Genomic DNA, 27,073 nt, shown 5'->3' with positions numbered 1-27,073 from the left:
TCTGGACTGGGAGAGATTATTGTAAAAGGATTTCACTGCACTTACAAAAAAAAAAAAAAAAAGGAAAAAAATAATTTTTCTAGCTTTTTCCAGACTTAAGGTTTTTAAGCAGTGACATTTAGAAGTTTTAAAACCCAACAAACTGAATTCATTTTACTCATGACTATGGTTACAAAGACCATCTTTTAAAATAAACGAAATAAAATTTACTTTAAAGAATATATTCAGAGATGGTATAGGCCAAGGGTTAAGAATGTTAGTGCTAAGTTACCTGGGTTTCAATTTCTAGCTATGTGATCTCAGGCAAGTTATTTACCCTCTCATGCCTCAGTTTCTCAATCTGTTCAATGGAAATATTAATATAATTTGCTTCACAGTATTGTAACCTTCGAATGAGTTACTAAGCATAGTGTGAGTGACTTCTAAGTGTTGACTTTTAAACTAAATTAATATACAAATATCTATTAACCTCCTACTAACATAAAATATGGAACTAAAAGCTCCATGATAGGATAATGAGAGTTAGTAAGACAGAGATGAACAAAATACATTCCCCACCCTCAAAGAATATCACAGGGAAACAGGGCAGACAGAATCAACACAAACATGCAAAGGAGCAAGTAAAAATGGGGCAGAGAGCAAATAATATTAGGAAATAATTACTTATTTTCTTTGGTGTGGTATTGTAGATATCAAGGAGAAGGTTCTTGTTCTGATTTATTCTGTTCTTAAACTGATTTATTTGGGGATGAAATGTGATGATGCCTATAATTTACTTTCAAATCACTTTGCAAAAAAACAAACTATAGGGGCTTCCCTGGTGGCGCAGTGGTTGAGAGTCCGCCTGCCGGTGCAGGAGATGCGGGTTCGTGCCCCGGTCCGGGAAGATCCCACATGCTACAGAGCGGCTGGGCCCGTGAGCCATGGCCACTGAGCCTGTGCGTCCGGAGCCTGTGCTCCGCAACGGGAGAGGCCACAACAGTGAGAGGCCCTCGTACCGCAAAAAAAACCTATATATGTAAATACAAAGCAAACATGCCAAAATGTTAATCACTGCGGGGGGGGGGGGCGGCGGGGGGAGGAAAAAGAAAGAAAAGGAGGCAGGCAAGGGTCAAGTGCTGGCTCTGAACTTTAGAACACTGTGCGGACTTGAAACGCTTTCAAACTTGTTTTCACAGCGTGGCTGATATGAGAAAACTCCTGGAGACGCAGGCTTTTTCTAAGTGCAAGGTACTCTGTAAATATTAGTTTCTACAAAAAGCACCCTAAGAACAGGTCAGTGGGAGGGGCTGCTTTTAAAATGCTGGCTGCTGGGAGGCTTCAAAACATCGCAATGAATCCTTCCGCATTATAACTGAAGCCACTTTCCCTGGTCAGTCTTCAGTGAAGGTAAACCTCCGGATGAAAGTCTTCCTATGAAGACTTGCTGGGAAATTCAACTCCATCATTTCAATTCTAAATCATCACATTTTCTCTAGGCTTTATCAAGACAGCATGGAGGAATTGATAGGCTACTGGATAAAGGAGGTCTCTAGACAACCCTATTGACGGCCAGGTTTAAATGACTATCTATAGACCAAGGTCTCTGTGTATAGACTTGGCCCAGACATCCCCGCTCACTTCCAGACTCACAGCAACTGCCCAGCTGCTGTCTCCACTTGAATGTCACACTCAACGTGTCCAAAATAGAACACTTTTCCTCCATGTTTCTTTTTCTCCATGAATGGCACAACCAACCGTAAAGTAAGAGAAGCCGCAGACTTGCCCCGTCACTCTCCCTCCCCCTCCATATCCCATCCATCAACAGGCCCCTCCATTTTCCCTGCCAAGTTCTCCCAAATCCATCAGCTTCTCTCCTTTTCAAATTGTACCTTCCCTTCCTAGCAGTCAACATCGATTTCCCAGATTTCTACAACAGTCCCCCAAACTTTTCTGCTTACTCCCAGTCTTGTCTCTCTCCAACCCACATTCCACACTGCTCCACAAGAAAAATGTCAAATTCCTGTTTACATTTTTCAGTGGTTTAATAGTAATAATCATTATTAGGAAAACAGTCATGATAAGGTGCCTAATACTTACTGAGCACTTAGCCAGGCACTGTGCTAAGCACTTGACCTAAGCATCTTCTCATTCCATCCTCAGGGGCCCTAGGAAGTGGGCGTTATCACTGTCCCAATTTTACAGATTAAAAAACTGAGACACACAGGCTTCCCTGGTGGCGCAGTGGTTGAGAGTCCACCTGCTGATGCAGGGGACACGGGTTCGTGCCCCGGTCCGGGAAGATCCCACATGCCGCGGAGCGGCTAGGTCCATGAGCCATGGCCGCTGAGCCTGCGCGTCCAGAGCCTGTGCTCCGCCACGGGAGAGGTCACAACAGTGAGAGGCCGGCATACCGCAAAAAAAAAAAAGAAACCAAAACCAAACAAACAAAACAAAAAAAAACCAAAAAACTGAGACACAGAGAAGTATGAAATCGCTTGCCCAGGCACAGAGCTGGTGAGCAAGAGGCAAAACGGGCTTCAAACCTAAGCCTCTGCCCTCCAGTCTGGGTTGAATATGACGTGCCCCAACACCACGCACAAAGCCCTGTGAAGCCCTGAGGACTCAGCCGTCGTCACCCACTTTCTTCCCTTTTCCCTTTGTTCCTCGGTGATGCCCTCAACTGCGCCAGCCTCCTCCTCCTCGTCATTCAGGGTCTCCACACGTGGGCATCTCTCCCGGGTCCCCAAAGCTAAGCAGATCCTTGTGCATCTTCAAGGCACCGATTCCTGCTTGTAACTATGGACTTACCTGTGTCTGCACCATGGGAGGGGCCCTTTCAGCTTTGCCAACCCTAGGGCCCAGCACCCAGCTCAGTGCCTGGCATGTAGGATGTGCTTGGCAAATCTTTATCAACTAGAAAACGGAGCATGAGTGAGCACAAAATTCCTGGGCTCTGGTTCAAGGGTCATCCTTTACTACCAGTGTGACTTTGTGCAAGTCACGACCTCTCAGAGCCTCTGGGCTGGCATCTGAACTTCCTGGCAGCAATCAGAACTATGTTAATAAAGCACTTTGGAGCTTTCAAAGACCTCTCCCCAAAATCCCATTCGATCCCAAAATGTCCCTGTGAGGGAAGCAGGGTCCTCATCACACATATTCACTAGAAAAGGGAAAGGAGGATCGGATGGGGTTGGGGAATTAATGATGTGTCAGCAGTCAACCAGCCGCTGACCCTGAAGCCCGCCTTTGACTCTACGCACAGCCTACAACCAGAGTTAGATGGCAAACGACTAACCCAGGGTGTGGCAAAGCTGTAAGAAACTGCCCGGTGCTCTGTACCTTGGGTGACAATTGGTGCCGCTGACTCAGTCATCCGCCTGCCAACGTTTCCAGTTTTCCCGTTTGCTTAAGACACTCAAGTGAAGAGTGGAGATGGTCCAGCACATTTAACTCCATCATCATGGTAACCACATCCATCACAAGCACACACAGCGTGGGGATAACCAAAAGAGCCACAGCCACTCGCTCCTGCCTCTGCCCAGGGGAGCGGAAGCCGGGACACAGAATTCACTTCCTTAGCCACTGTTCAGTGGTCAGACTATGAAAGCGGATGAAGCACTGTCGACAGTGGCTGCCACCCCTGGCAACCCTGAGCCCTCGGGTTACCCAGGAGGTCGGTGGCCGTTTATCAACACCCATCTGTACCACTGCCCCACTCCAGCCTCTCAGCCAGGGGCAGTTCAGGTTATTCTGAGTACAGAGATGTTTCCTTATACACGCAGACGCTACATTTAATCTCTTCAAAGGATGTCAGCCTACTCTATGTAGTTGTCAAGGTCACTTCTGTGGATCAGGAGCTCACATGCTCCTGATTATGTTGGGGGGGGGGGAAACACCTCTAATATCATGTTATTCTTACAATATTAAAGGTTTATAGCCTTCCATAACATCCCTCCAAGCAGAAATGGGAAGAACATTTCCTCCAAGTACAAAATCATTCCTTGAACACCGGTTCCATAGCTGGGATTATCTGCCTGCTTCTTCAAGGTGAAACTGAAAACAGTACAACTATTTTTTTTTTATTAAAAGTAGCTCTAAAGATGTGGCTTTCCAGGGGACTAGAAGTCTCCAAGATGTTATAAAGCTGATTTAAAGACAAAAACAGGTGAACTTTATGTTGAAATTTTTTTAACGTAAACCAAATGCATAGTTTAAAAAATAGGAATCTTAACAAGTGAAAGTTGCCATTAGAAAGAAACTCCATTTTGTTATAGTTATTCATTTTCAACGTATAAATGAAAATTGCAGAAATTCTGAGATTATGTCTAATATTCAGACATAATTTCCAAGCTATTCTATCACAGAGCTTAAAAGGAAAGGACCATCTTATATCTTGTTTTATGAATGGAATAAAATAGGAAGTTCTCGGGCCTCCCTGGTGGCGCAAGTGGTTGAGAGTCCGCCTGCCGATGCAGGGGATACGGGTTCGTGCCCCGGTCTGGGAGGATCCCATATGCCGCGGAGCGGCTGGGCCCGTGAGCCATGGCCGCTGAGCCTGCGCGTCCGGAGCCTGCGCGTCCGGAGCCAGTGCTCCGCAGCGGGGGAGGCCACAACGGTGAGAGGCCCGCATACCGCAAAAAAAAAAAAAATAAATAAATAAAAATAAAATAAAATAGGAAGTTCTCTTGAGTAGAGGTTTTTCAGAAAATTGAAGTACAAGGTCATCAAATTAATGTATGATTTAAACTGGAAAACGTAAGTTATTCCTGGGGTAATAATATTTACCTTCTGGACACTGGCAGGTGAATCCACTGAGATCAGAAATGCAGGTTGCTCCATTCCTGCATGGGTCTAGGATACAATAGTCAATCTTGGATTGGCAAAGCTCTCCAGTATAACCTGAACAAAACAAGACAGACATTTATAAAATATTTTGTCTCAAAACTCTGATGAACCACCCCATGAACTGATGGAGTCAACTGGTACCCATCCAACAAAGGCAGCAGCATTAAGCTAGTCTCCCAGGCAATCCTTGATCTAATTTGGTTTTACAACAAGAAACAATCAGAGCCATTTAGAATCATAGTTCAAAAGTCATTTGCTTTGCAAAAATCTTTATTGCAGGACTTCCCTAGTGGCACAGTGATTAAGAATCCGCCTGCCAATGCAGGGAACATGGGTTCGAGCCCTGGTCCAGGAAGATCCCACATGCCATAGAGCAACTAAGCCTGTGCGCCACAACTACTGAGCCTGTGCTCTAGAGCCCGCGAGCCACAACTACGGAAGCCTGTGCGCCTAGAGCCCATGCTCTGCAACAAGAGAAGCCACTGCAATGAGAAGCCCATGCACCGCAACGAAGAGTAGTCCCCGCTCGCCACAACTAGAGAAAGCCCACGCAGCAACGAAGACCCAACGCAGCCAAAAAAAAAATCTTTATGCAAAGAGATACTTTTTTCAACGTTAGCTCCGAATTTTATTTTAAAATATTAGTCAGAACCTTCAGAAACAGCCTGAAGACCACTGTCTTTTCCTTCTGACCTAAGGAAAAACAGGCTCTATAATATAATGTCTTGCTTGACCACTGAGATGACAGCTACTTTCCCAAGGTCATCCCAGTACCTATTAAAAAAAAAAAACACTAGGAAAATTGCCAGGTAGGTATTAAAATTTTTTAACTTTTTATATTTTACAGCTAGAAGACCCTCGGTGTTCAATTCACACCCTATCCCTTCATTTTAAAGACAAAAAGGTTGAGACACATATAATATTAAGCACATGTCTGTGTGCATCTTAATTCTAATTTTTTTTTTTTTAGCGGTACGCGGGCGTCTCACTGTTGTGGCCTCTCCCATTGCAGAGCACAGGCTCCGGACTCACAGGCTCAGCGGCCATGGCTCACAGGCCCAGCCGCTCCCCAGCATGTGGGATCTTCCTGGACTGGTGCACGAACCCGTGTCCCCTGCATCGGCAGGCGGACTCTCAACCACTGCACCACCAGGGAAGCCCCCTTAATTCTAATTTGAAGCACAAACCCAACCCAGTAAATTTTCTCAGTGAAGCAAGCCTCCAGTGGTGATTTTTTTGGGTAATAACAACCACATTTGTGTGATGAGAAAATAAGGACTTGTATCTATTGGAATACCCATGCAGCTGAGAAGTCTCAAATAAATTCCCAATACTTTAACCTTGAAAACAAAGCCCCCCAAAAGGCAAGTTTAAAAAATAACATGCAATTATGTTTTTTAGTTTAAAGTGGAAAATGATTATGAAAGAAAATTTGGAAAATACAAGATTTAAAATAGAAAGAGAAAAAAGTTACCCTCAGTTATGTTATTTGAGTGACAGAATTATTAATACTTTGGAGATAATTCCTATCAGAAATGTTTATGCACAGATATTTCCTACAAAATTATAATCATACTCTAACATTTTGTGCTTTCCAGGATGTACACAAAGTACATTAAAAACTTGTCTTTATGAATTATTCATTTTGAAAGACTGTCATTAGCACATGTATTTGCAAAAATAAATCAATGTTAGGAGAAAGATGATTGGCCTGAGCTTCAATGGCCTGCCAAACTAGTCTAAATTACAGACTGTGATCATGGAGGCCATTGTTTGCAATCCTACTCTTCCTTACAGGCTTTAAAACAGTCTAGGGGACTGTAGCTAATTCACGGGTATGAAAAGAGTAAGATAGTCATGTAAACTAAAAATCCAAACACCAGGACAAAAATCTACTCCAAAATTCAGAACAGAATATCTTAATATAACAATTTTATGTTAACATATTTTCAAATAAAATGTCTAAATTCAGAATAATTCACATTTTGTCCATTTAATTTCATCTAGTCTCATACTTCCATATCATCCCTGTGGGTATCTTAAAGAAAATTTCTTGTCACCTATAAAGACTTCATTATGCATCCCTAACTAAAAGAGATTTATTTTGAAAAGATCACTTTTAATGGCCTCCTTAATGAATGTCTGGTCCCATTTACAAATTCAGTTAAACACTCTATATTTATTAATATCAACAATTTCTTTTTAAGAACCACATTGTCTGATAATACACAAATCTTCCCAGGCTAATAGATCTAAATTGTTTTTTTGTTGTTGTTGTTTGGTTTTTTTTTTTTTTTCTTTTTGCGGTATGTGGGCCTCTCACTGTTGTGGCCTCTCCCGTTGCGGAGCACAGGCTCCGGACGCGCAGGCCCAGCGGCCATGGCTCACGGGCCCAGCCGCTCCGCGGCATATGGGATCCTCCCAGACCGGGGCACAAACCCGTATCCCCTGCATCGGCAGGCGGACTCTCAACCACTGCGCCACCAGGGAGGCCCATGTTGTTTGGTTTTTTTTGGCTGCTCTGTGCAGGATCTTCATTTCCTGACCAGGGATTGGATCCAGGCCCCCTGCAGTGGAAGTGCAAAGTCCTAACCACTAGACAGCCAGGGAATTCCCTAACAGATCTAATATTAAATTAAAACTATAAGCAAGGTGAATCTTCAGTGCTGTTAAATTCTCCAATATCGTACTCAAGTTTAGTAAGATTTCAATCCAAGAGGATAATCCATGTTTGTGATGTGGGGATGTTAGGGACTGTCATAATGGTTAGGGGGTCACACCAGCATTCCATGGTGGAGATGCTGAAGCCCTGCACAGCCTAAAATGGTCCAGAATAACACAGTTTTCTCACTCAAATGCCAGTAGTCCCCTCCAATGAAGAACACTGCTCAAGGATCAGTCACTATACCATTGCTTTCTGTTCCCAAGCTTTAAAAGCATTATATATTTGGGGGTTTTTTGTGTGACTTTTTTTTTAACACCTTTAATGGAGTATAATTGCTTTACGTTGTTGTGTTAGTTTCTGCTGTATAACAACGTGAAGCAGCTATACGTATACATATATCCCCATATCCCCGCCCTCTTGCGTTTCCCTCCCACCCTCCCTATCCCACCCCTCTAGGTGGTCACAAAGCACCAAGCTGATCTCCCTGTGCTATGTGGCTGCTCCCCACTATCTATTTTACATTTGGTAGTGTATATATGTCAATTCTACTCTCTCACTTCGTCCCAGCTTACCTTTCCCAATTCCTTTGTCCTCAAGTCCATTCCCTACATCTGCATCTTTATTCCTGTCCTGCCCTTAGATTCATCAGAACCATTTTTTTTAGATTCCATATATATGTGTTAGCATATGGTAACTGTTTTTCTCTTTCTGACTTACTTCACTCTGTATGACAGACTCTAGGCCCATCAACCTCACTACAAATAACTCAATTTCATTTCTTTTCATGGCTGAGTAATATTCCATTGTATATATGTGCCACATCTTCTTTATCCATTCATCTGTCGATGGACACTTAAGTTGCTTCCATATCCTGGCTATTGTAAATAAAGCTGCAATGAACACTGTGGTACATGACTCTTTTTCAATTATGGTTTTCTCAGGGTATATGCCCAGTAGTGGGATTGCTGGGTCCTATGGTAGTTCTATTTTTAGTTTTTTAAGGAGCCTCCATGCTGTTCTCCATAGTGGCTGTATCAATTTACATTGCCACCAACAGTGCAGGAGGGTTCCATTTTCTCCACATCTTCTCCAGCATTTATTGTCTGGAGATTTTTTGGTGATGGCCACTCTGACTTGTGTGAGGTGATACCTCACTATACTTTTGATTTGCATTTCTCTAATGATTAGTGATATTAAGCATCTTTTCATGTGTTTGCTGGCAATCTGTATATCTTCTTTGGAGAAATGCCTATTTAAGTTTTCTGCCCATTTCTGGATTGGGTTGTTTTTGTTTTTTTGATATTGAGCTGCATGAGCTGCTTGTATATTTTGGAGATTAATCCTTTGTCAGTTGCTTAATTTGCAAATATTTTCTCCCATTCTGAGGGTTGTCTTTTGGTCTTGTTTATGGTTTCCTTTGCTGTGCAAAAGCTTTTAAGTTTCATTAGGTCCCACTTGTTTATTTTTGTTTTTATTTCCATTTCTCTAAGAGGTGGGTCAAAAAGGATCTTGCTGTGATTTATGTTACAGAGTGTTCTGCCTGTGTTTTCCTCTATGAGTTTTATAGTGTCTGGCCTTACCTTTAGGTCTTTAATCCATTTTAGTTTATTTTTATGCATGGTGTTAGAGAGTGTTCTAATTTCATTCTTTTACGTGTAGCTGTCCAGTTTTCCCAGCACCACTTATTGAAGAGACTGTCTTTTCTCCATTGTATATTCTTGCCTCCTTTATCCAAGATAAGGTGGCCATATGTGTGTGGGTTTATCCCTGGGCTTTCCATTGATCTATATTTCTGTTTTTGTCCCAGTACCATACTGTCTTGATTACTGTAGCTTTGTAATATAGTCTGAAGTCAGGGAGCCTGATTCCTCCAGCTCCGTTTTTCTTTCTCAAGTCTGTAAAAGCATTATATTAAAGATTTTTAAAATATGGAAAACATGGAACTATAAAGAAAAATGCCCTCTGTAATTAGCTGGACTGCAAAGTATACCCATAATGCCATGTCTATGAGTTCAGTATAACTGGAGATGAGAAACAACAAGTGGAGGAGTGTGGGAGGGATGAGAGACAGGCAGAGAGGCAGGGCTGGGGTTATGGGATGTTGGGGATTACCCAGCATCCTTAGCTGCAGGTGGCCAGTTGGTCAGCTGTGGGCAATAACCAGCCTATGGATCTGCTGAGCCACAGTTCAGGACCTGATGCTTGTCCACATGGGGTCAGGTATTACTACCGGCCTCAAGCAAGTGGCTAGTTTAAAGTTCCCGGAGTACCACCACTGACTGCATTGATCTCACTGACCAACTGAGGCCAGCTCTTGGAGAGAAGAGATAGAGGGCAAGGAACCATGAGCACCCAGCATCTGACTCAAAGGGCTCTTAAACACCAGTGAGTCATTTCTTAGACCCTCAGAGAGCAGAGACTTACCTGCAGTTGTCAGACAAATCATTGACATTGAGCTATATGTGATACTCTGAGCTGGATACCTAAGCCGTGTAGATCTCCCTTCCTGTGTCTTTTGTTTTTTTAATTTGATGTCATAACCACAGAGTCAAAGCTAAATGAGGGATTGGTAGGACTTTAAATGAACAAAGACAGTTAAAGCTTTGCCTGGGTTCTTCCTTCCACCCTGCAGAAAGCTAGTCCCTTTCTGGGGAATGAAGTAACTATGCCAATCGTGAATAATGTCTCTTTATCCTACCAAAGCAGTGACAGGCACCCAGAGAACCTGGTAGAAGATGGTCAAGCCAGACTGTGATGGTGTCAACACAGTGGGTGGGAGAGGTAGTAAGCGGCGACCATTGGTGTGTGTCAGGGAGGATTTGTTCCAGCACACACACGAATGTATGCATTTCAGGCATTTCAGGCCTTGAAGATCTACATTGTAAGTTCCCAAGGGGAAGGCTGACAAAACACAGAGAAAGGCCTGCATAGACACAGAAGGATGCAGAAAAGATGTGACTGTCATTTACACGTCCCTAAAAATGCACAGCAGTGACAAGCTTCCTTCATTTTGGTTCCCAAATGACAGAAGTCTATACCTAACTATGGAGGCCAATATCAGTAAACATCTCCATTCCTGTCCTTCCAGCTAGCAATATGGTGCCTCCTCATAACCAAACCATAAGCACTCATGGACCGCCTTCCAAATTATCATCGCAACCATATGATGCCATTCATATTGTCTAGTTCCAGTCATCGCTGCCTCCTACCAGGACTCAAACAATGGTCCCCCAACCCATCTCTTGATGAGTACACTTGATTTCTTAAAATCAATTCTACATGGGAGCAGCCAGACAGATCTTTTAAAGATATAATATATATCCTATTATTTTTATATTTAAAACCCTCCAGTGGTTTCCCCAAAAGCTTGGAATAAGACCCAAACACTTCACCCCATGGCTAAAAAGCACACCATGACCTGGCCCCTGCCTCCTCATCTTCACTCTCCCCATTGACCACAATGCTGCAGCCTCCTGGGGCCCTGTTCTGTTCCCAAACATGCCTAGCTCCTTTTCAGTCTTTAGCACTGTTTTCATGCTGTGGTCTTAGGACCACACAAGGACATGAGAGGGACGCTGGATACAACACAAGCAGTTATGATACTGCCCTAGAAAGAGATGTATGGTGCAAATTTTAAACTGTCGTGTAATACAGAAATTACTAAGAAGAAAGTTAGCAACTAACTTTAGGAGGGGAGGGGGATAAGATGGAGATGCAGCAGAATTTCACCTGGAAAATCAGGAGATAAAGACAAGAGCAGTTAGAGGATTTGGTTGAAGATGGCGAAGTAGAAGGACGTGCGCTCACTCCCTCTTGTGAGAGCACCAGAATGACAATTAACTTCTAAACAATCATCAACAGGAAGACACTGGAACTCACCAAAAATGATACCCCACATCCAAAGAGAGAAGACGCAATGAGATGGTAGGAGGGGCGCAATCACAATAAAATCAAATCCCATAATTGTTGGGTGGGTGACTCACAAACTGAAGAACAATTATACCACAGAAAGCCACTCATTGGTGTGAAGGTTCTGAGCCCCACATCAGGCTTCCCAACCTGGGGGTCTGGCAATGGGAGGAGGAATTCCTAGAAAATCAGACTTTGAAGGCTAGCAGGATCTGACTGCAGGACTTCAACAGGACTGGGGGAAACAGAGACTCCGCTCTTGGAGGGCACACACAAAGTAGTGTGCGCATCAGGACACAGTGGGTAGGAGCAGTGACCCCATAGGAGACTGAACCAGACCCACCTGCTAGTGTTGGCGGGTCTCCTGCACTGGTCGGGGGGTGGCTGTGGCTCACTGTGGGGACAAGGACATGAGCTGCAGAAGTGCTGGGAAGTACTCCTTGGCATGAGCCCTCCCAGAGTCCACCATTAGCCCCACCAAAGAGCCTGTAGCCTCCAGTGCTGGGTCACCTCAGGCCAAACAACTAACAGGGAGGCAACTCAGCCCCATCCATCAGCACGCAAGTGGATTACAGTTTTACTGAGTTCTGCCCACCAGAACAACACCCAGCTCTACCCACCACCAGTCCCTCCCATCAGAAAGCTTGCTCAAGCTTCTGAGATAGCCTCATCCACCAGAGGGCAGACAGCAGAGGCAAGAAGAACAACAATCCTGCAGTTTGTGGAACGAAAACCACATTCACAGAAAGATAGACAAAATGAAAAGGCAGGGGACTATGTACCAGATGAAGGAACAAGACAAAACCCCAGAAAAACCACTAAATGAAGTGGAGATAGGCAACCTTCCAGAAAAAGAATTCAGAACAATGATAGTAAAGATGATCCAAGACCTCAGAAAAAAAATGGGGGCAAGATCGAGAAGATGCAAGAAATGTTTAACAAACACCTAGAAGAATTAAAGAACACCTAGAAGAATTAAAGAAAAAACAAACAGAGATGAACAATACAATAACTGAAATGGAAACTGCACTAGAAGGAATCAATAGCAGAAAAACTGAGGCAGAAGAACGGATAAGTGACCTGGAAGACAGAATGGTGGAATTCACTGCTGCAGAACAGAATAAAGAAAAAAGAATGAAAAGAAATGAAGACAGGGCTTCCCTGGTGGCGCAGTGGTTGAGAGTCCGCCTGCCGATGCAGGGGACATGGGTTCATGCCCCGGTCTGGGAATATCCCACATGCTGCAGAGTGGCTGGGCCCGTGAGCCATGACTGCTGAGCCTGCACGTCCGGAGCCTGTGCTCCACAACGGGAGAGGCCACAACAGTGAGAGACCCACGTATCGCAAAAAAAAAAAAAAGAAATGAAGACAGACTAAAAGACCTCTGCGACAATACTAAACACACCAACATTCGCCTTATAGGGGTCCCAGAAGGAGAAGAGAGAGAGAAAGGACCCAAGAATATATTTGAAGAGATTATAGTCGAAAACTTCTGTAACATAGGAAAGGAAATAGCCACCCAAGTCCAGTAACAACAGAGAGTCCCCGGCAAGATAAATCCAAGGAGAAACATGCCGAGACACATAGTAATCAAACAGACAAAAATTGAAGACAAAGTATTAAAAACAACAAGGGAAAAATGACAACCTACAACGGAACGCCCATAAGGTTAACAGCTGATTTCTCAGCAAAAACTCTACAAGCCAGAAGGGAGTGGCACGATATATTTAAAGTGATGAAAGGGAAGAACCTACAACCAAGATTACTCTACCCAGCAAGGATCTCATTCAGATTTGATGAAGAAATCAAAAGCTTTACAGACAAGCAAAAGCTAAGACAATTCAGCACCACCAAACCAGCTCTACAACAAATGCTAAAGGAACTTCTCTAAGTGGGAAACACAAGAGAAAAAAAGGACCTACAAAAACAAACCCATAACAATTAAGAAAATGGTAAGAGCAACATACATATTGATAATTACCTTAAATGTGAATGGATTATGCTCCAACCAAAAGACACAGGCTCACTGAAAAGATACAAATCAAGACCCATATATATGCTGTCTACAAGAGACCCACTTCAGACCTAGGGACACATACAGACTGAAAGTGAGGGGATGGAAAAGGATATTCCATGCAAATGGAAATCAAAAGAAAGCTGGAAGAGCAATACTCACATCAGATAAAATTGACTTTAAAGTAAAGAATGTTACAAGAGACAAGGAAGGACACTACATAATGATCAAGGGATCAATCCAAGAAGAAGATATAACAATTATAAATATACATGCACCCAACATAGGAGCACCTCAATACTTAAGGCAAATGCTAGCAGCTATAAAAGAGGAAATCAACAGTAACACAATAATAGTGGGGGACTTTAACACCTCACTTACACCAATGGACAGATCATCCAGACAGAAAATTAATAAGGAAACACAAGCTTTAATAACATAAGAGACCAGGTAGATTTAATTGATATTTATAGGACATTCCATCCAAAAACAGCAGATTACACTTTCTTCTCAAGTGCACATGGAACATTCTCCAGGATAGATCATATCTTGGGTCACAAATCAAGCCTCGGCAAATTTAAGAAAACTGAAATCATATCAAGCATCTTTTCCAACCACAACACTATGAGATTAGAGATAAAAGACAGGGAAAAAAACGTTAGAAACACAAGCACATGGAGGTTAAACAATACGTTACTAAATAACCAAGAGATCACTGGAGAAATCAAAGAGCAAATCAAAAAATGCCTAGAGACAAATGACAAAGAAAACATGATGATCCAAAACCTATGGGATGCAGCAAAAGCAGTTCTAGGAGGGAAGTTTATACCAATACAAGCCTACCTCAAGAAACAAGAAAAATCTCAAATAAACAATCTAACCTTACACCTAAAGGAACTAGAGAAAGAAGAACAAACAAAACCCAAAGTTAGCAGAAGGAAAGAAATTATAAAGATCAGAGCAAAAATAAATGAAATAGAAACAAAGAAAACAATAGCCAAGATCAATAAAACTAAAAGCTGGTTCTTTGAGAAGATAAACAAAATTGATAAACCTTTAGCCAGCCATAAAGAAAAAGAGGGGGAGGACTCAATAAAATTAGAAATGAAAAAGGAGAAGTTACAACGGACACCACAGAAATACAAAGCATCATGAGAGACTACAACAAGCAGCTCTATGCCAACAAAATGGACAACCTGGAAGAAATGGACAAATTCTTCCAAAGGTACAGCCTTCCAAGACTGAACCAAGAAGAAACAGAAAATATGAACAGACCAATCACAAGTAATGAAATTGAAACTGTGATTAAAAATCTTCCAACAAAGAAAAGTCCAGGACCAGATGGCTTCACAGGTGAATTCTATCAAACGTTTAGAGAAGAGCTAACACCCATCCTTCTCAAACTCTTCCAAAAAATTGCAGTGGAAGGAACATTCCCAAACACATTCTACAAGGCCACCATCATCCTGATACCAAAACCAGTCAAAGGTATCACGAAAAAAGAAAACTGCAGACCAATATCACTGACGAATATAGATGCAAAAATTCTCAGCAAACTACAAGCAAACAGAATCCAGCAACACATTAAAAGGATCCTACACCATGATCAAGTGGGATTTATCCCAGGGACACAAGGATTCTTCAATATACGCAAATCAACCAATGTGATACACCATATTAAAAACTGAAGAAGAAAAACTATATGATCTCAATAGATGCAGAAAAAGCTTTTGACAAAATTCAACACCTATTTATGATTAAACACTCTCGGAAAGTGGGCATAGAGGGAACTTACCTCAACATAATAAAGGCCATATACGACAAACCCACGGCAAACATCATTCTCAATGGTGAAGAACTGAAAGCATTTCCTCTAAGATCAGGAATAAGACAAGGATGTCCACTCTCGCCACTATTATTCAACATAGTTTTGGAAGTCCTAGCCACAGCAATCAGAGAAGAAAAATAAAGGAATACAAATTGGAAAAGAAAAAGTAAAATTGTCACTGTTTGCAGATGATATGAAACTATACATAGAGAATCCTAAAGATGCCACCAGAAAACTACTAGAGCTAATCAATGAATTTGGTATAGTTGCAGGATACAAAATTAATGCAAAGAAATCTCTTGCATTCCTATACGCCAACAATGAAAAATCAGAAAGAGAAATAAGGAAACATTCTCATTCACCACTGCAACAAAAAGAATAAAATATCTATGAATAAACCTACCTAAGGAGGTAAAACACCTGTACTCAGAAAACTATAAGACACTGATGAAAAAAATCAAAGATGACACAAACAGATAGAGAGATATACCATGTTCTTGTATTGGAAGAATCAATATTGTGAAAATGACTATACTACCTAAAGCAATCTACAGTTTCAATGCAATTCCTATCAAATTACCAATGGTCTTTTTTACAGAACTAGAACAAAAAACCTTAAAATTTGTATGGAGACACAAAAGATCCCAAATAGCCAACGCAATCTTGAGGGAAAAAAAGGAGTTGGAGGAATCAGACTACCTGACTTCAGACTATACTACAAAGCTACAGTAATCAAGACAATATGGTACTGGCACAAAAACAGAAATATAGATCAATGGAACAGGATAGAAAGCCCAGAGATAAGCCCACGCACCTATGGTCAACTAATCTATGACAAAGGAGGCAAGGATATACAATGGAGAAAAGACAGTCTCTTCAATAAGTGGTGCTGGGAAAACTGGACAGTTACATGTAAAAGAATGAAATTAGAACACTCCCTAACTCCATACACAAAAATGAACTCAAGATGGATTAAAGACCTAAATTTAAGACCAGACACTATAAAACTCTTAGAGGAAAACATAGGAAGAACACTCTTTGACATAAATCACAAGATCTTTTTTGACCCACCTCCTAGAGTAATGAAAAGTAAACAAATGGGACCTAATGAAACTGCAAAGTTTTTGCACAGCAAAGAAACTATAAACAAGATGAGAAGACAACGAACGCTCAGAATGGGAGAAAATATCTGCAAACGAATCAACAGACAAAGGATTACTCTCCAAAATATATAAACAGATCATGCAGCTCAATATTAAAAAAAACAAACAACCCAATCAAAAAATGGGCAGAAGACCTAAATAGACATTTCTCCAAGAAGACATACAGATGGCCAAGAAGCACATGAAAAGCTGCTCAACATCGCTAATTATTAGAGAAATGCAAATCAAAACTACAATGAGGTATCACCTCACACCAGTTAGAATGGGCATCATCAGAAAATCTACAAATAATAAATGCTGGGGAGGGTGTAGAGAAAAGGGAACCCTCTTGCACTGTTGGTGGGAATGTAAATTGATACAGCCACTATGGAGAACAGTATGGAGGTTCCTTAAAAAACTAAAAATAGAATTACCATATGACCCAGCAATCCCACTACTGGGCAAATACCCAGAGAAAAACATAAGTCAAAAAGACACATGCACCCCAATGTTCAATGCAGCACTATTTACAATAGCCAGGTCATGGAAGCAACCTAAATGCCCATCGACATATGAATGGATAAAGAAGATGTGGTACATATATACAATGGAACATTACTCAGCCATAAAAAGGAATGAAATTTGGGTCATTTGTAGAGTCACAGGTGGACTTAGAGACTGTCATACAGAGTGAACTAAGTCAGAATGAGAAAAACAAATATCGTATATTAACGCATATATGTGGCATCTAGAAAAACAGTACAGATGAACCGGTTTGCAAGGCAGAAATAGAGACAGACACAGACATAGAGAACAAAAGTATGGACACCGAAGGGGGAAAGTGGTGTGGGGGTGGGGTGGTGGGATAAATTGGGAGACTGGGACTGACATATATACACTAATATGTATAAAATAGATAAGTAATAAGAAACTGCTGTGCAAATAAAATAAATTTTTTTTAAAAAGCAGTTAAAACTGAATTACATAAAGGAGAGGAGGACCTAACAGAATAGCATTAAAGTCACCCCTAGAACCAATTAGGGAGATGAACAAATGTCTTAGGGGAGCTAAAGAAATGTAAAATCCAGCTAAGCAGAGAAGGAGTTAGCTACAATCTTAGTGGGGTTACAAACAAAATCGGAACAATTAGGTCAAGATGTCTCTTGAACCCAAGGACTGTGCATTGTGAAATCAGCCCCATTTGGAGAGTACAGACCAGAGATGACCGTAGATGGAGACAGTAAGGAAAAGGATGGCCCCTGTGTGTTCATCACTGGTATAAGAATTGCCCTGGATGCCCAGGTCTTGTAAGACAGCCGAAAATCTCTCTCCCAGAAACAACCTTGGTCCTCTGAGCACCAGATCTAATTCATTTGGGTCAAGAACTGCAATTAGCTAGAGATAATAAAGCTCTTTCCTTAGTGGGACGAGTCTTGTAACCCAGAAAGAGATGGAGCCAAATAAGGAGATGATGCTACAATGACAGAGATCTGAGCCCTGGGATTGTCACTTGGCATCTGGGTTAGGCTGATCTGAGCGTGTTTATGTGCAAAGAAGGTGTCACGATGGAGAAAGTGTGGTGCATGAGAGCAATTATCAGACTTAGGGTTCCAATTAAAACGATCGGTTGAGAAATTGATTTTTTTTTATGAATTTTAAGTTGAAAGACAGGGCTAAGGCAACACACATTGAGATGTTTGACAGGGCTTGAGAATCACTGTAATTTCTTAGTTTAATTCTTAAAAGGAAACAAACACAAAAGATAATTTCAGATAGCCCTCCCTGTGTGTAATAGCCACTCTAGGATATCAAAATGTACTTACACTACTGCACTGTACACTTAAAAATGGTTACAATGGTAAGTTTTATGTTATGTTTATTTTACCACAATTTAGAAACAGTTAAAATTGTAAATTTTATGCATTGTATATTTTACCACAATTTAAAAATATATTAAGGGCTTCCCTGGTGGCGCAGTGGTTGAGAGTCCGCCTGCCGATGCAGGGGACATGGGTTCGTGCCCCGGTCTGGGAAGATCCCACATGCCGTGAAGCGGCTGGGCCCGTGAGCCATGGCCGCTGAGCCTGCGCGTCCGGAGCCTGTGCTCCGCAACGGGAGAGGCCACAGCAGTGAGAGGCCCGCGTACCGCAAAAAAAAAAAAAAAAAAAAAAATATATATATATATATATATATATATATATATATTAAAACTTCTGGAAGAACTCTAATAATAGAAAAAAAAAAAAAAAACCTCAGCCCTAGTGGCCCACCATCACTTTGCATTGGCTGTTCCCTCTGACCCTGCACCCTTCCATGGCCACCCTGTCCCATTAGTCAGGTCTCCACTCAGAAACCACCTGCTCAGACCTTGTGCCTCTTTCCCTCCCTTATTCTTCATCTTAGCACTTACCTCGACTCAACAACACACACATCTACTGGTTACCTCCCCACCTAGAAGGTGATCCCATGGGATCAAGGCTTCGCTCCCTGGAGCCTCCTGTGGTCCCCCCAGGGTTCCTGCATGCTCCCTTACAACATCTTTATTATTACCTGAAATGATATTCTTTCTTGGTTCCCTTTGGAGACCATAAACTCCCTGAGAATCAGGACTTTGCCTTGTTAATTGCTGAATCCTTAGCACTTAAACATCTCCTGGCACAAATGAACTAACTTGCTTAAAGCTTCTCCCCTAACATCAATTATATCTTTCAAGTTACATTTAGCTTCTCCCTAAGCAATAATACCCAGAACAGCATGGGCGAAATGTGCTAGTTACTCTTCTTCTTAATGCCCATTAAAGTAAATGCATAGCTATTAAAATAAAAAAATTTTATCTCAAAAATGTGCTATCGAAAATCACCTTGTGCTCTGCAGTGGCCTGAATTCCAATCTGGGAAAACACAATGGAGCAGTTGCCCTGCTGAAGGGCCCCTCCTTCCCCTGCTCCCTCAGCCAGACTGCCATGGGTGGAACTAGGCTGACCCTCTTCTGAATTTCAGTCTTGCTTCTCCAACTAGCATTCAGCACCTTTGACAGTTCCCTGCAATAGGCATCAACAGATCTGAAACAGAACTCCTTTCTCCTGCCAAAGCTCCTATCCAAGTTTAATTCCTTAGGTCAGTGGTTCTGCACCAGGTGCCTCTCTCCCCAGGGAACATTTGACAATGTCTGGAGACATTGTTTATTGTCACACCCCTGGGGATGCTTCTGGCATCTAGTTCATAGAAGTCAGGGATGCTGCTAAACATCCTACAATACACAAGACAGTTCCCTACAGCAAAGAGTTATTCAGCCCAAAATATCCTTAATGTCAGAGTTGAGAAACCCCAGTTTAGGTCCATGAGACCTTGGTCCTTCAGACTAAAAACCCTTGTTTTTATCCCAATGCCTCTTTTTTTTTTTTTTTTTTTTTTGCGCGGTTCGCGGGCCTCTCACTGTTGTGGCCTCTTCCGTTGGGGAGCACAGGCTCCGGACACGCAGGCTCAGCGGCCATGGCTCATGGGCCCAGCCGCTCCGCAGCATGTGGGATCCTCCCGTACCGGGGCATAAACCCGTGTCCCCTGCATCGGCAGGCAGACTCTCAACCACTGCGCCACCAGGGAAGCCCCCAATGCCTCTTATCTGCCCTTAAACAGATGCTGATCCTTTACAAAACAGGGAAACAACACCTTCAGAACATTTTGAAAAATCAGAATCCTTAGAATATTTATAACTCCTAGCAAGTTAAAGACCATTTTAAAATAAATTATTTGACTCTAAACACTTTAAGGTACTGAAGAATTTATAATTGTGATATTCAATTCATAAGTAAAATAATTGCTTCAAAAACAGATGTTATGGGACTTGCTGATCTCTTAGGGAACCACAGAGGTTTTATTGTCTCATTGGAGAACATTCTCGTATAACAAAATAGATATAAGTAAAATTGTGTCTCGGGATACATGTGTCTTTCAAAGACATATGGGACAATTGAGAAAGCTCTAGACTGAGGCTTAGTGCTTTTAAAGCAGTCTGACCACGAGAAATGGTGTCAGATGAAATAAAGTGCATGTGCTAGTGAGTGAAGCCTGCCAGATGGAGAAGATAACTTGACACCTTTAAGGAAACGCATTGAACCAAATCATTCATTCAATGGGTACATTACTGAATTATCTTTGGTCTAATGTAGCCTAGAAGTGTTTAATTTTACACTATTTTGTATTTAAGTATAAAATATGATTAAAATTTATCAGAGTATATAAAGAGAAAAAATAGCTATGGTTTCCTGTGAATATCAGAATGGTTTGGAGAAAACCACATCCTAGTGGTGCCTCTTGATTGATAGCAATATAACAAAAAAACTATATCCCTCAGCACCCCCAAATCACTATTGTACTGGCTGTACTCTTCAAATGAAGGTAAACCTTCCAGAGTTCAATGGCAAATTACGTGAAGTGTAAACAAAGTTGGCTAAATGAGTCAAGGCAATCGATCGGTTGTTTTTCTAAACATTCTCTGAAACAATTGTTTTTGTGTATGATCTTTACTTTATGATTTCTCTCCTGAAACAAAAAGTCAATTTAACTCTGTGAGGTAGAATCTAATTGTTTCTTTGCAGAGCTGTCCTGAAAGCTTCCAAGGTGGGAATTGTGGTGAGAGCTATTTTTAATATTCCTGGTCTTTTATTAGCCTGGACTGTGCAGGGAGGAGAAGCGCTGGATTCGTACTGAAAGCCTGATGCCACCGACAGAGCCCACCAGCCTCGGCTCTCACCCTGGGGGGATCAGAGCAGACGGCGGGGGCCTCAGCTGCTGCTGTAGAGATGAAGTGCCTAATATTAGCACACTGAAGCAAGCAATAAATAACCAGAATCTGTGCTCCATCAAGACATTCAATCTCAGAGGAATCCAATTCCAAAGTAGGAAGGCAGAAATTATTTAACAGACAAAAAAAAAAAAAAAAAAAAAAAAAACCAACTAGTACGATCTGCTGGCAGGGGAAAAACAAACACATCTGAGCAAATGCAAATATCATTTTAAAACCAAAGGCAAAAAAAAGGAAGATATAGGAGGCCCATCGGCAGAAGGCAATCAATAAAATATAATTAAAATGGGAATATGCGATAGAAAAGCAGGAAAGAAAGCTGACATTCAGCAGCATTAGAAAAATTAACCTCGAGGTTAGGAGAAAAAAAAAAAAAGTAACCACATCTAATAAGCACAGAGGCAAGAGGCACAGTGGAAAGGACAGTGGTTTGGAGAGTCAGAGGTCTGGGATGGTGAAGCCATGATCAGCTGAGTGACAGCATCAATGGGTTGACTTTGACCTTCATTCCCCTCATGGGTGAAATGGGGATCATGATCACACCTGGCTCCCAAGAGCGTTGGAATGACTGAGATCAACCCCGAACAGCAGGAGCCATTTCTTTCAAGTGCACCCTTGAATCCATAATAGCTTGCACCATGCCTGGCACCTTGTAGGTGGCTCGATAGTTTTGAATGAATGAATAACTTAGGATTGTAACACTGCCAAGAATTATGCCAATATTGTTTGATCTCTCAGTTTTTAACAGGCAGTTGAGAGCCGTGGTTCTCCAAGTGTGGTCCCCAGAGCATCACCTGGGAACTTACCATAAATGCAAATTCACCAGCATCATCCCAGACCTACAGAATCAGAGACTCTGGGGGTGGGCCCAGCAATTTGAGTTTTAAGAAGCCCTCCAGGTGATTCTGACACAAGGTCTGTGCTACAGTTTGAGAACCACTGATCTGGAAAACCAGCAGCAAACATTTTCTTTTAATATTAATATTATTCATTTAAGAGTTACACATCTCATGCAGATAGCAAAGGAAAAAGATCAGAGCGTGAAAGTCAAATACTATATCACATCAAAAAGCCTTTATTGGCTGCATGTTGACACATGTTTTTTTCTTTTCATGAGTGAGAGAGCCCCTAGGTTCAATTACTGTACCTGTCACTGCATAGCTTCCAGATCTACTTTCCTATTCTTTAAGAGCATGTGTTGGTGATTTCTGTCCCCAGCCCCAAGCACAGAGCCAGGGACACTGTGGGTACTCATTACAAAGTAATTAATGACTGCATAAGCACCATGCATTGCTATTTTTAAATAATCTCTTTCATTCCATTTCCCTAGAACCCAAATAAGAAGTATTAATTGAGATATTAATATAGGCCAGACTATGTATGACACCTGTGTCTCCTAATCTAGTGATTACAATGGGGGAGAGACTTCAAGAAAGATCCTTTCATTAAGTATGTTCTGAGAAACTGAAATCAGAAGGGAGAAGACATTAAATTAATCAAAAACTTACACCATGGGGCAGACAAGGTAAGGAATTGCCTTAAAGATATTTATCGGTTGAATTCTAAGCTTGTGTAATAACCCAGACTATAGAGGAGGAGTTCATTCATTTTTTTCAGAAAGAAATTTTTGGGGAGTGAACATTTACAAATGGAGAATCTAAAAGATGTTTAGAAACAGTTCCTGCCTGCAGGGAGCTTACTCAAGATGAGGAGAGAAGACACATTTCATAGGAAACAAACACAGTGGGAGCAAAAGCCAGGAAACAGTACCGAGTCAGGCACATTCGGTGTCACGTGAGGCTGGATTGCCTGGAATGGGCGGGGGGGAAGGCTGGGGCCAGGGCAAGCCGTGACAGCCTCAAATCCATGTGCTGAGGAGCTGGGGTCACCAGCATGGTGCCTTTGAAGGTTTCTGAACAGAACGCAGTCATGCCGAAGGAGGGTTGTAGCATGGTCCCTTCTTGTTTGCTTTAACTCAGGGGGAGAGCTTAAGACTTTCCTCTCCTCTCCTTGGAAACAGGGGCCTCTGGTCTGGGCAGAATGAGGGCCAAAGGGGCAGGCAAAGCAGGGTGCAGGAGGATGGGCACAGCCTCTGGGAGAGACAGAGGACTGAAGCTCGGACCCTTCTCATCGGCTTCCTCTTACTTGTGTTTAGAAGCTACAAACCGGTGCCCTTTATGCATCACCTATTCTGAGCCAGGCGTATGTACGTGTGGATGCAGACGTGCTCTTGTGTGTGTGTATAAGTCTGTGTGTGTGTGCGTGTGTATGCGTATATATACATGTTTGCATGTGTGTGTGTATGTTTGCACATGCATGTGTACGTGTGTGCATGTTCTCTTCAACCCCTACAAGGGCGATTATTCCATTTTACAGACAAGAAAACTTGGGCTCAGAGAAACTTAATCGGTGAGTGACTCTGCCTGGAGTTAAACCCAGGACCACAGACCCCAAACCCCACACTCGTTCCTCCTCACATGTCTTTTCTCGCCTCTTCAGGAGGCTTGTTTGGAAAGACCGTGAGAGCCAGGCCAGCCCTGAGGCAGGGAACGTGGCAGGGAGCCGCTCAGGCCCAGCTCTCCTGGGTCTTAGGAGAGAAGGAAAGGATGTCCTAAGGGTCCCACATGGTCCAAGTTGGCTTCCCAGAGAGGGAGCCCACAGATGGGACCGAGGCCACATCTCCGGCCACAGGAAGTAGTGGAAGTGCTCCGCGCAGGGCATCTGACTTGGCTTCACAAAAACAACAATAAGACCTGCTGACATTCACTGAGCACTCACTGTGCACCAGGGACCCTTCTAAGCGCACCGCATGCATCACTTAACCACTGCATTGTGGGGCTGTGGACTCTGTCACCCACCCCGATTTACAGAGAGAAAGCTGAGACCCAGTGACGTTAGTTTCCCCAGAGTCACACAGAGGATGAGTAGTGGGAGGAGGCTTGGCCCTTGGCTCGGCTGGGCTCCAGTCCTGGGCTTCTGGAATACTGTACTGCAGTCATAAGCAAGGCAGCGTGGATGGTGGTGAGGGTGACCGGCTTACGACAATCATTCAGGCAGCAGATGACAAGGCTTGAATGAGGGCACTAGCAGTGGAAGAGGAAGCAGCGTGCAGGGGCAGATGGGGAATCATCGTAAACAGAGCAAACCTGGAGACCGTCCAGAAATAAACAAGACGGGGGAGTCAACAGGCAGGACTGAGCTTCCAGCCTGAGAGATGAGGGTAGTGAGAGCACAGCGGATAGACACAGGAGCCAGTGGAAGAGAGCTAGGCTTGAAAGCATGTGCGGGAGGCAGAGGGAGGGGAGTCTGGGGTTGAGTCTCAGGAGGGGCTGAGGGTTAGCAGAGCATCCCGCTGAGCCCAGTGAAAGTGCTGGGGCTGAGGGGACCCCGGAGGCTGAAGGAAAGGGTCTGGAAGCCATTCACTTAGAGGTGACAGCTCAGAATGAGTGATTGCTGGCCCAGGCAGGGAAAGGCAGCTGAAGCGGGTAAGGACTGAGCTCTAGAGATGGAACCGGGCACAGAAGGTGGGAGGAGGGCTGGAGAGCTCCGAGGAGAACGGACACAGGGCACTGCTCTGTAAGCCAGGCGAGAAGGGCTGCTAGAGAGAGACGAGGGCCAAGAAAAAGCCCCGGAAGTCAGTGGGAAGGGCACCACCAATGACACTGGAGAAGCAGATTCATGATATGAAGAGAAAGAAAGTTTAAATAAGTGGGTGGAAAATTACTGACTGGACAAAGAGCCGTGATGAAGAAGAGGACGGAGGGGAGGAGGAAAGGGAAGGGAAGGCGAGCAGACAGAGCGGTAGCAAAGGACTAGCAAAATCATTGCTTGTTTGAGGGACTGGGTTTTTTTTTTAGATTTTTGGTTGTTTTTTTTTTTTTTTTTTTTGCGGTACGCGGGCCTCTCACTGTTGTGGCCTCTCCCATTGCGGAGCACAGGCTCCGGACGCGCAGGCTCAGTGGCCATGGCTCACGGGCCCAGCCGCTCCGCGACATGTGGGATCTTCCCGGACCGGGGCACGAACCCTCGTCCCCTGCATCGGCAGGAGGACTCTCAACCACTGCGCCACCAGGGAAGCCCTAGATTTTTTTTTTTTTTTTGATGTGGACCATTTTAAAGTCTTTATTGAATTGGTTACCATATTGTTTCTGTTTTATGTCTAGGTTTTTTGGCCAGGAGACATGTGGGATCCCAGCTCCCCAACCAGGGATAGAACACGAACCCCCTGCATGGGAAGGCGAAGTCCCAACCACTGGGCCGCCAGGGAAGCCCATGAGGGACTGGTTTTAACTGAGACCTCCAACCCTTGCAGACGGGAGGCTGGGAAGGAAATGGGGGACAGGGAGGGGGGGATGGCAGGGAGAGGAAGACTGAAAAGTTTGGAAGCATAAGCTCGTCCTTTGGAGAAGGACAAGCATAAGAGGGTGGGTCCCCAGCAGCATTATTCACAGCAGCCAAAAGGCGGAAACAACCCACATTCTGTCAATGGATAAAGGATAAACAAAATGTGGTGTCTCCATGCAATGGAATATTATTCGGGCATAAAAAGGAGTGAAATACTGACACATGCTCAACATGGATGAACCTTGAAAACATGATGCTGTGGGAAAGAAGCCAGTCACAGAAGACCACATATCATATTTTTCAACTTATATGAAATGTCCAGCATAGGCAAATCCATACAGACAGAAAGTAGATCAGTGGTTACCTAGGCTGCAGTGTGTGCATGTGTGGCAGTTTCAGAGTGCCAGCTAAAGGGGAAAGGGCTGCTGTTAGGGTGATAAACATGTTCTAAAATTGACACAACTCTGTGAATATATTTTAAAAATCACTGGCTTGTACATTTCGATGGTATGTGGATTATATCTCAATAAAACTGCTGTTTTAAACAAAGCTTTGGCATCATCCACAACTACCCACTGCCACTCACACCTCACCTTCAGTCCACCAGAAGTGCCATCAGCAATCCCTTCAAATACACCCTGAATCCAAAACTCACCACTTCCAGTACCATGGTGCCCAAGCTGGCACTCTCTCTTGTCCGGAGAGTAAATGGCCTCCTGACTGGTTTCCCAATTTTCCTTCCCTATGTCTATTCTCCTTCAAGAGGAAAATCAGATGGCCCACTCCAGTTCACACCCTCCAATGGCTTCCTGTCACTCTTGGGGTAAAATCCCTGTCCTCCCCGCATGGTCTGGTCCCAGCCAAGCCTCATCACCGGTTCTCTTAGGCTCTGTGGCCTTCACACATTCCTGGCATATTCATGCCTCAGGACCTCTGCATGTGCTATTCCCTCTGCCATTCACATTGTGCACAAGCTCATTTTATTCATTTTAGTCAGGTCTCTACACAAGCATTTCCCCTTCAGATAGGCCTCACCTAATCCCCCTGTCTACAATCATACTCCCAGTTCTTTATCTCTTGCCTGTATTTTGTTTCTCTTCCTAGCATCTATCACCATGATGCGTTCCCTTGACCACACACACACACACATACACACACACACACCCCCCAAAGAACACACACATGCATATTGTTGACTCATCTCACTAACACACCACCTCTATGAACACAGGGTATTCGCTATTTCACAGTGGGGTTCTTAGCACTTAGAAAATACCTAGCACATAGTGGACACTTGACAAATGACTGTTGAATGAATGAGTGATCCTCACAACAAGCCCTCATTTTAAAGATGAAGAAACCCAAGAGAGGTGCGGAGGGCAATTCAAGGTCGCACAGTTAGTAAGTAGAAGAGACTGGATCCAAGGCTGGCCACACTACAGTTCTGTTTTGTCCCCTGGACTCAGCTGGCACTCTCTCTGCATCACGGTCCATGAAGTCATAGCCCATCAGAGATGCCCATACCTCCCGCTCTACTCATA

At 43.2% G+C, this 27,073-nt stretch overlaps 1 protein-coding gene across 1 annotated transcript in view; it reads right to left on the bottom strand.

The window, feature by feature from the left end:
• DNER (delta/notch like EGF repeat containing) overlaps window positions 1–27,073 on the bottom strand; it is a 332,455-nt gene that overhangs the window by 95,996 nt on the left and 209,386 nt on the right. Inside the window, exon 7 of the mRNA XM_060106971.1 lies at window positions 4,768–4,881. Within this exon, the coding sequence (XP_059962954.1) occupies window positions 4,768–4,881 (114 nt within the window). The remainder of the gene's footprint in view (window positions 1–4,767; window positions 4,882–27,073) is intronic.

Source organism: Mesoplodon densirostris, chromosome 8 (assembly GCF_025265405.1).
Source record: "Mesoplodon densirostris isolate mMesDen1 chromosome 8, mMesDen1 primary haplotype, whole genome shotgun sequence".
NCBI lineage: Eukaryota > Metazoa > Chordata > Mammalia > Artiodactyla > Ziphiidae > Mesoplodon > Mesoplodon densirostris.
This window is presented reverse-complemented; position numbering and strand designations above follow the sequence as displayed.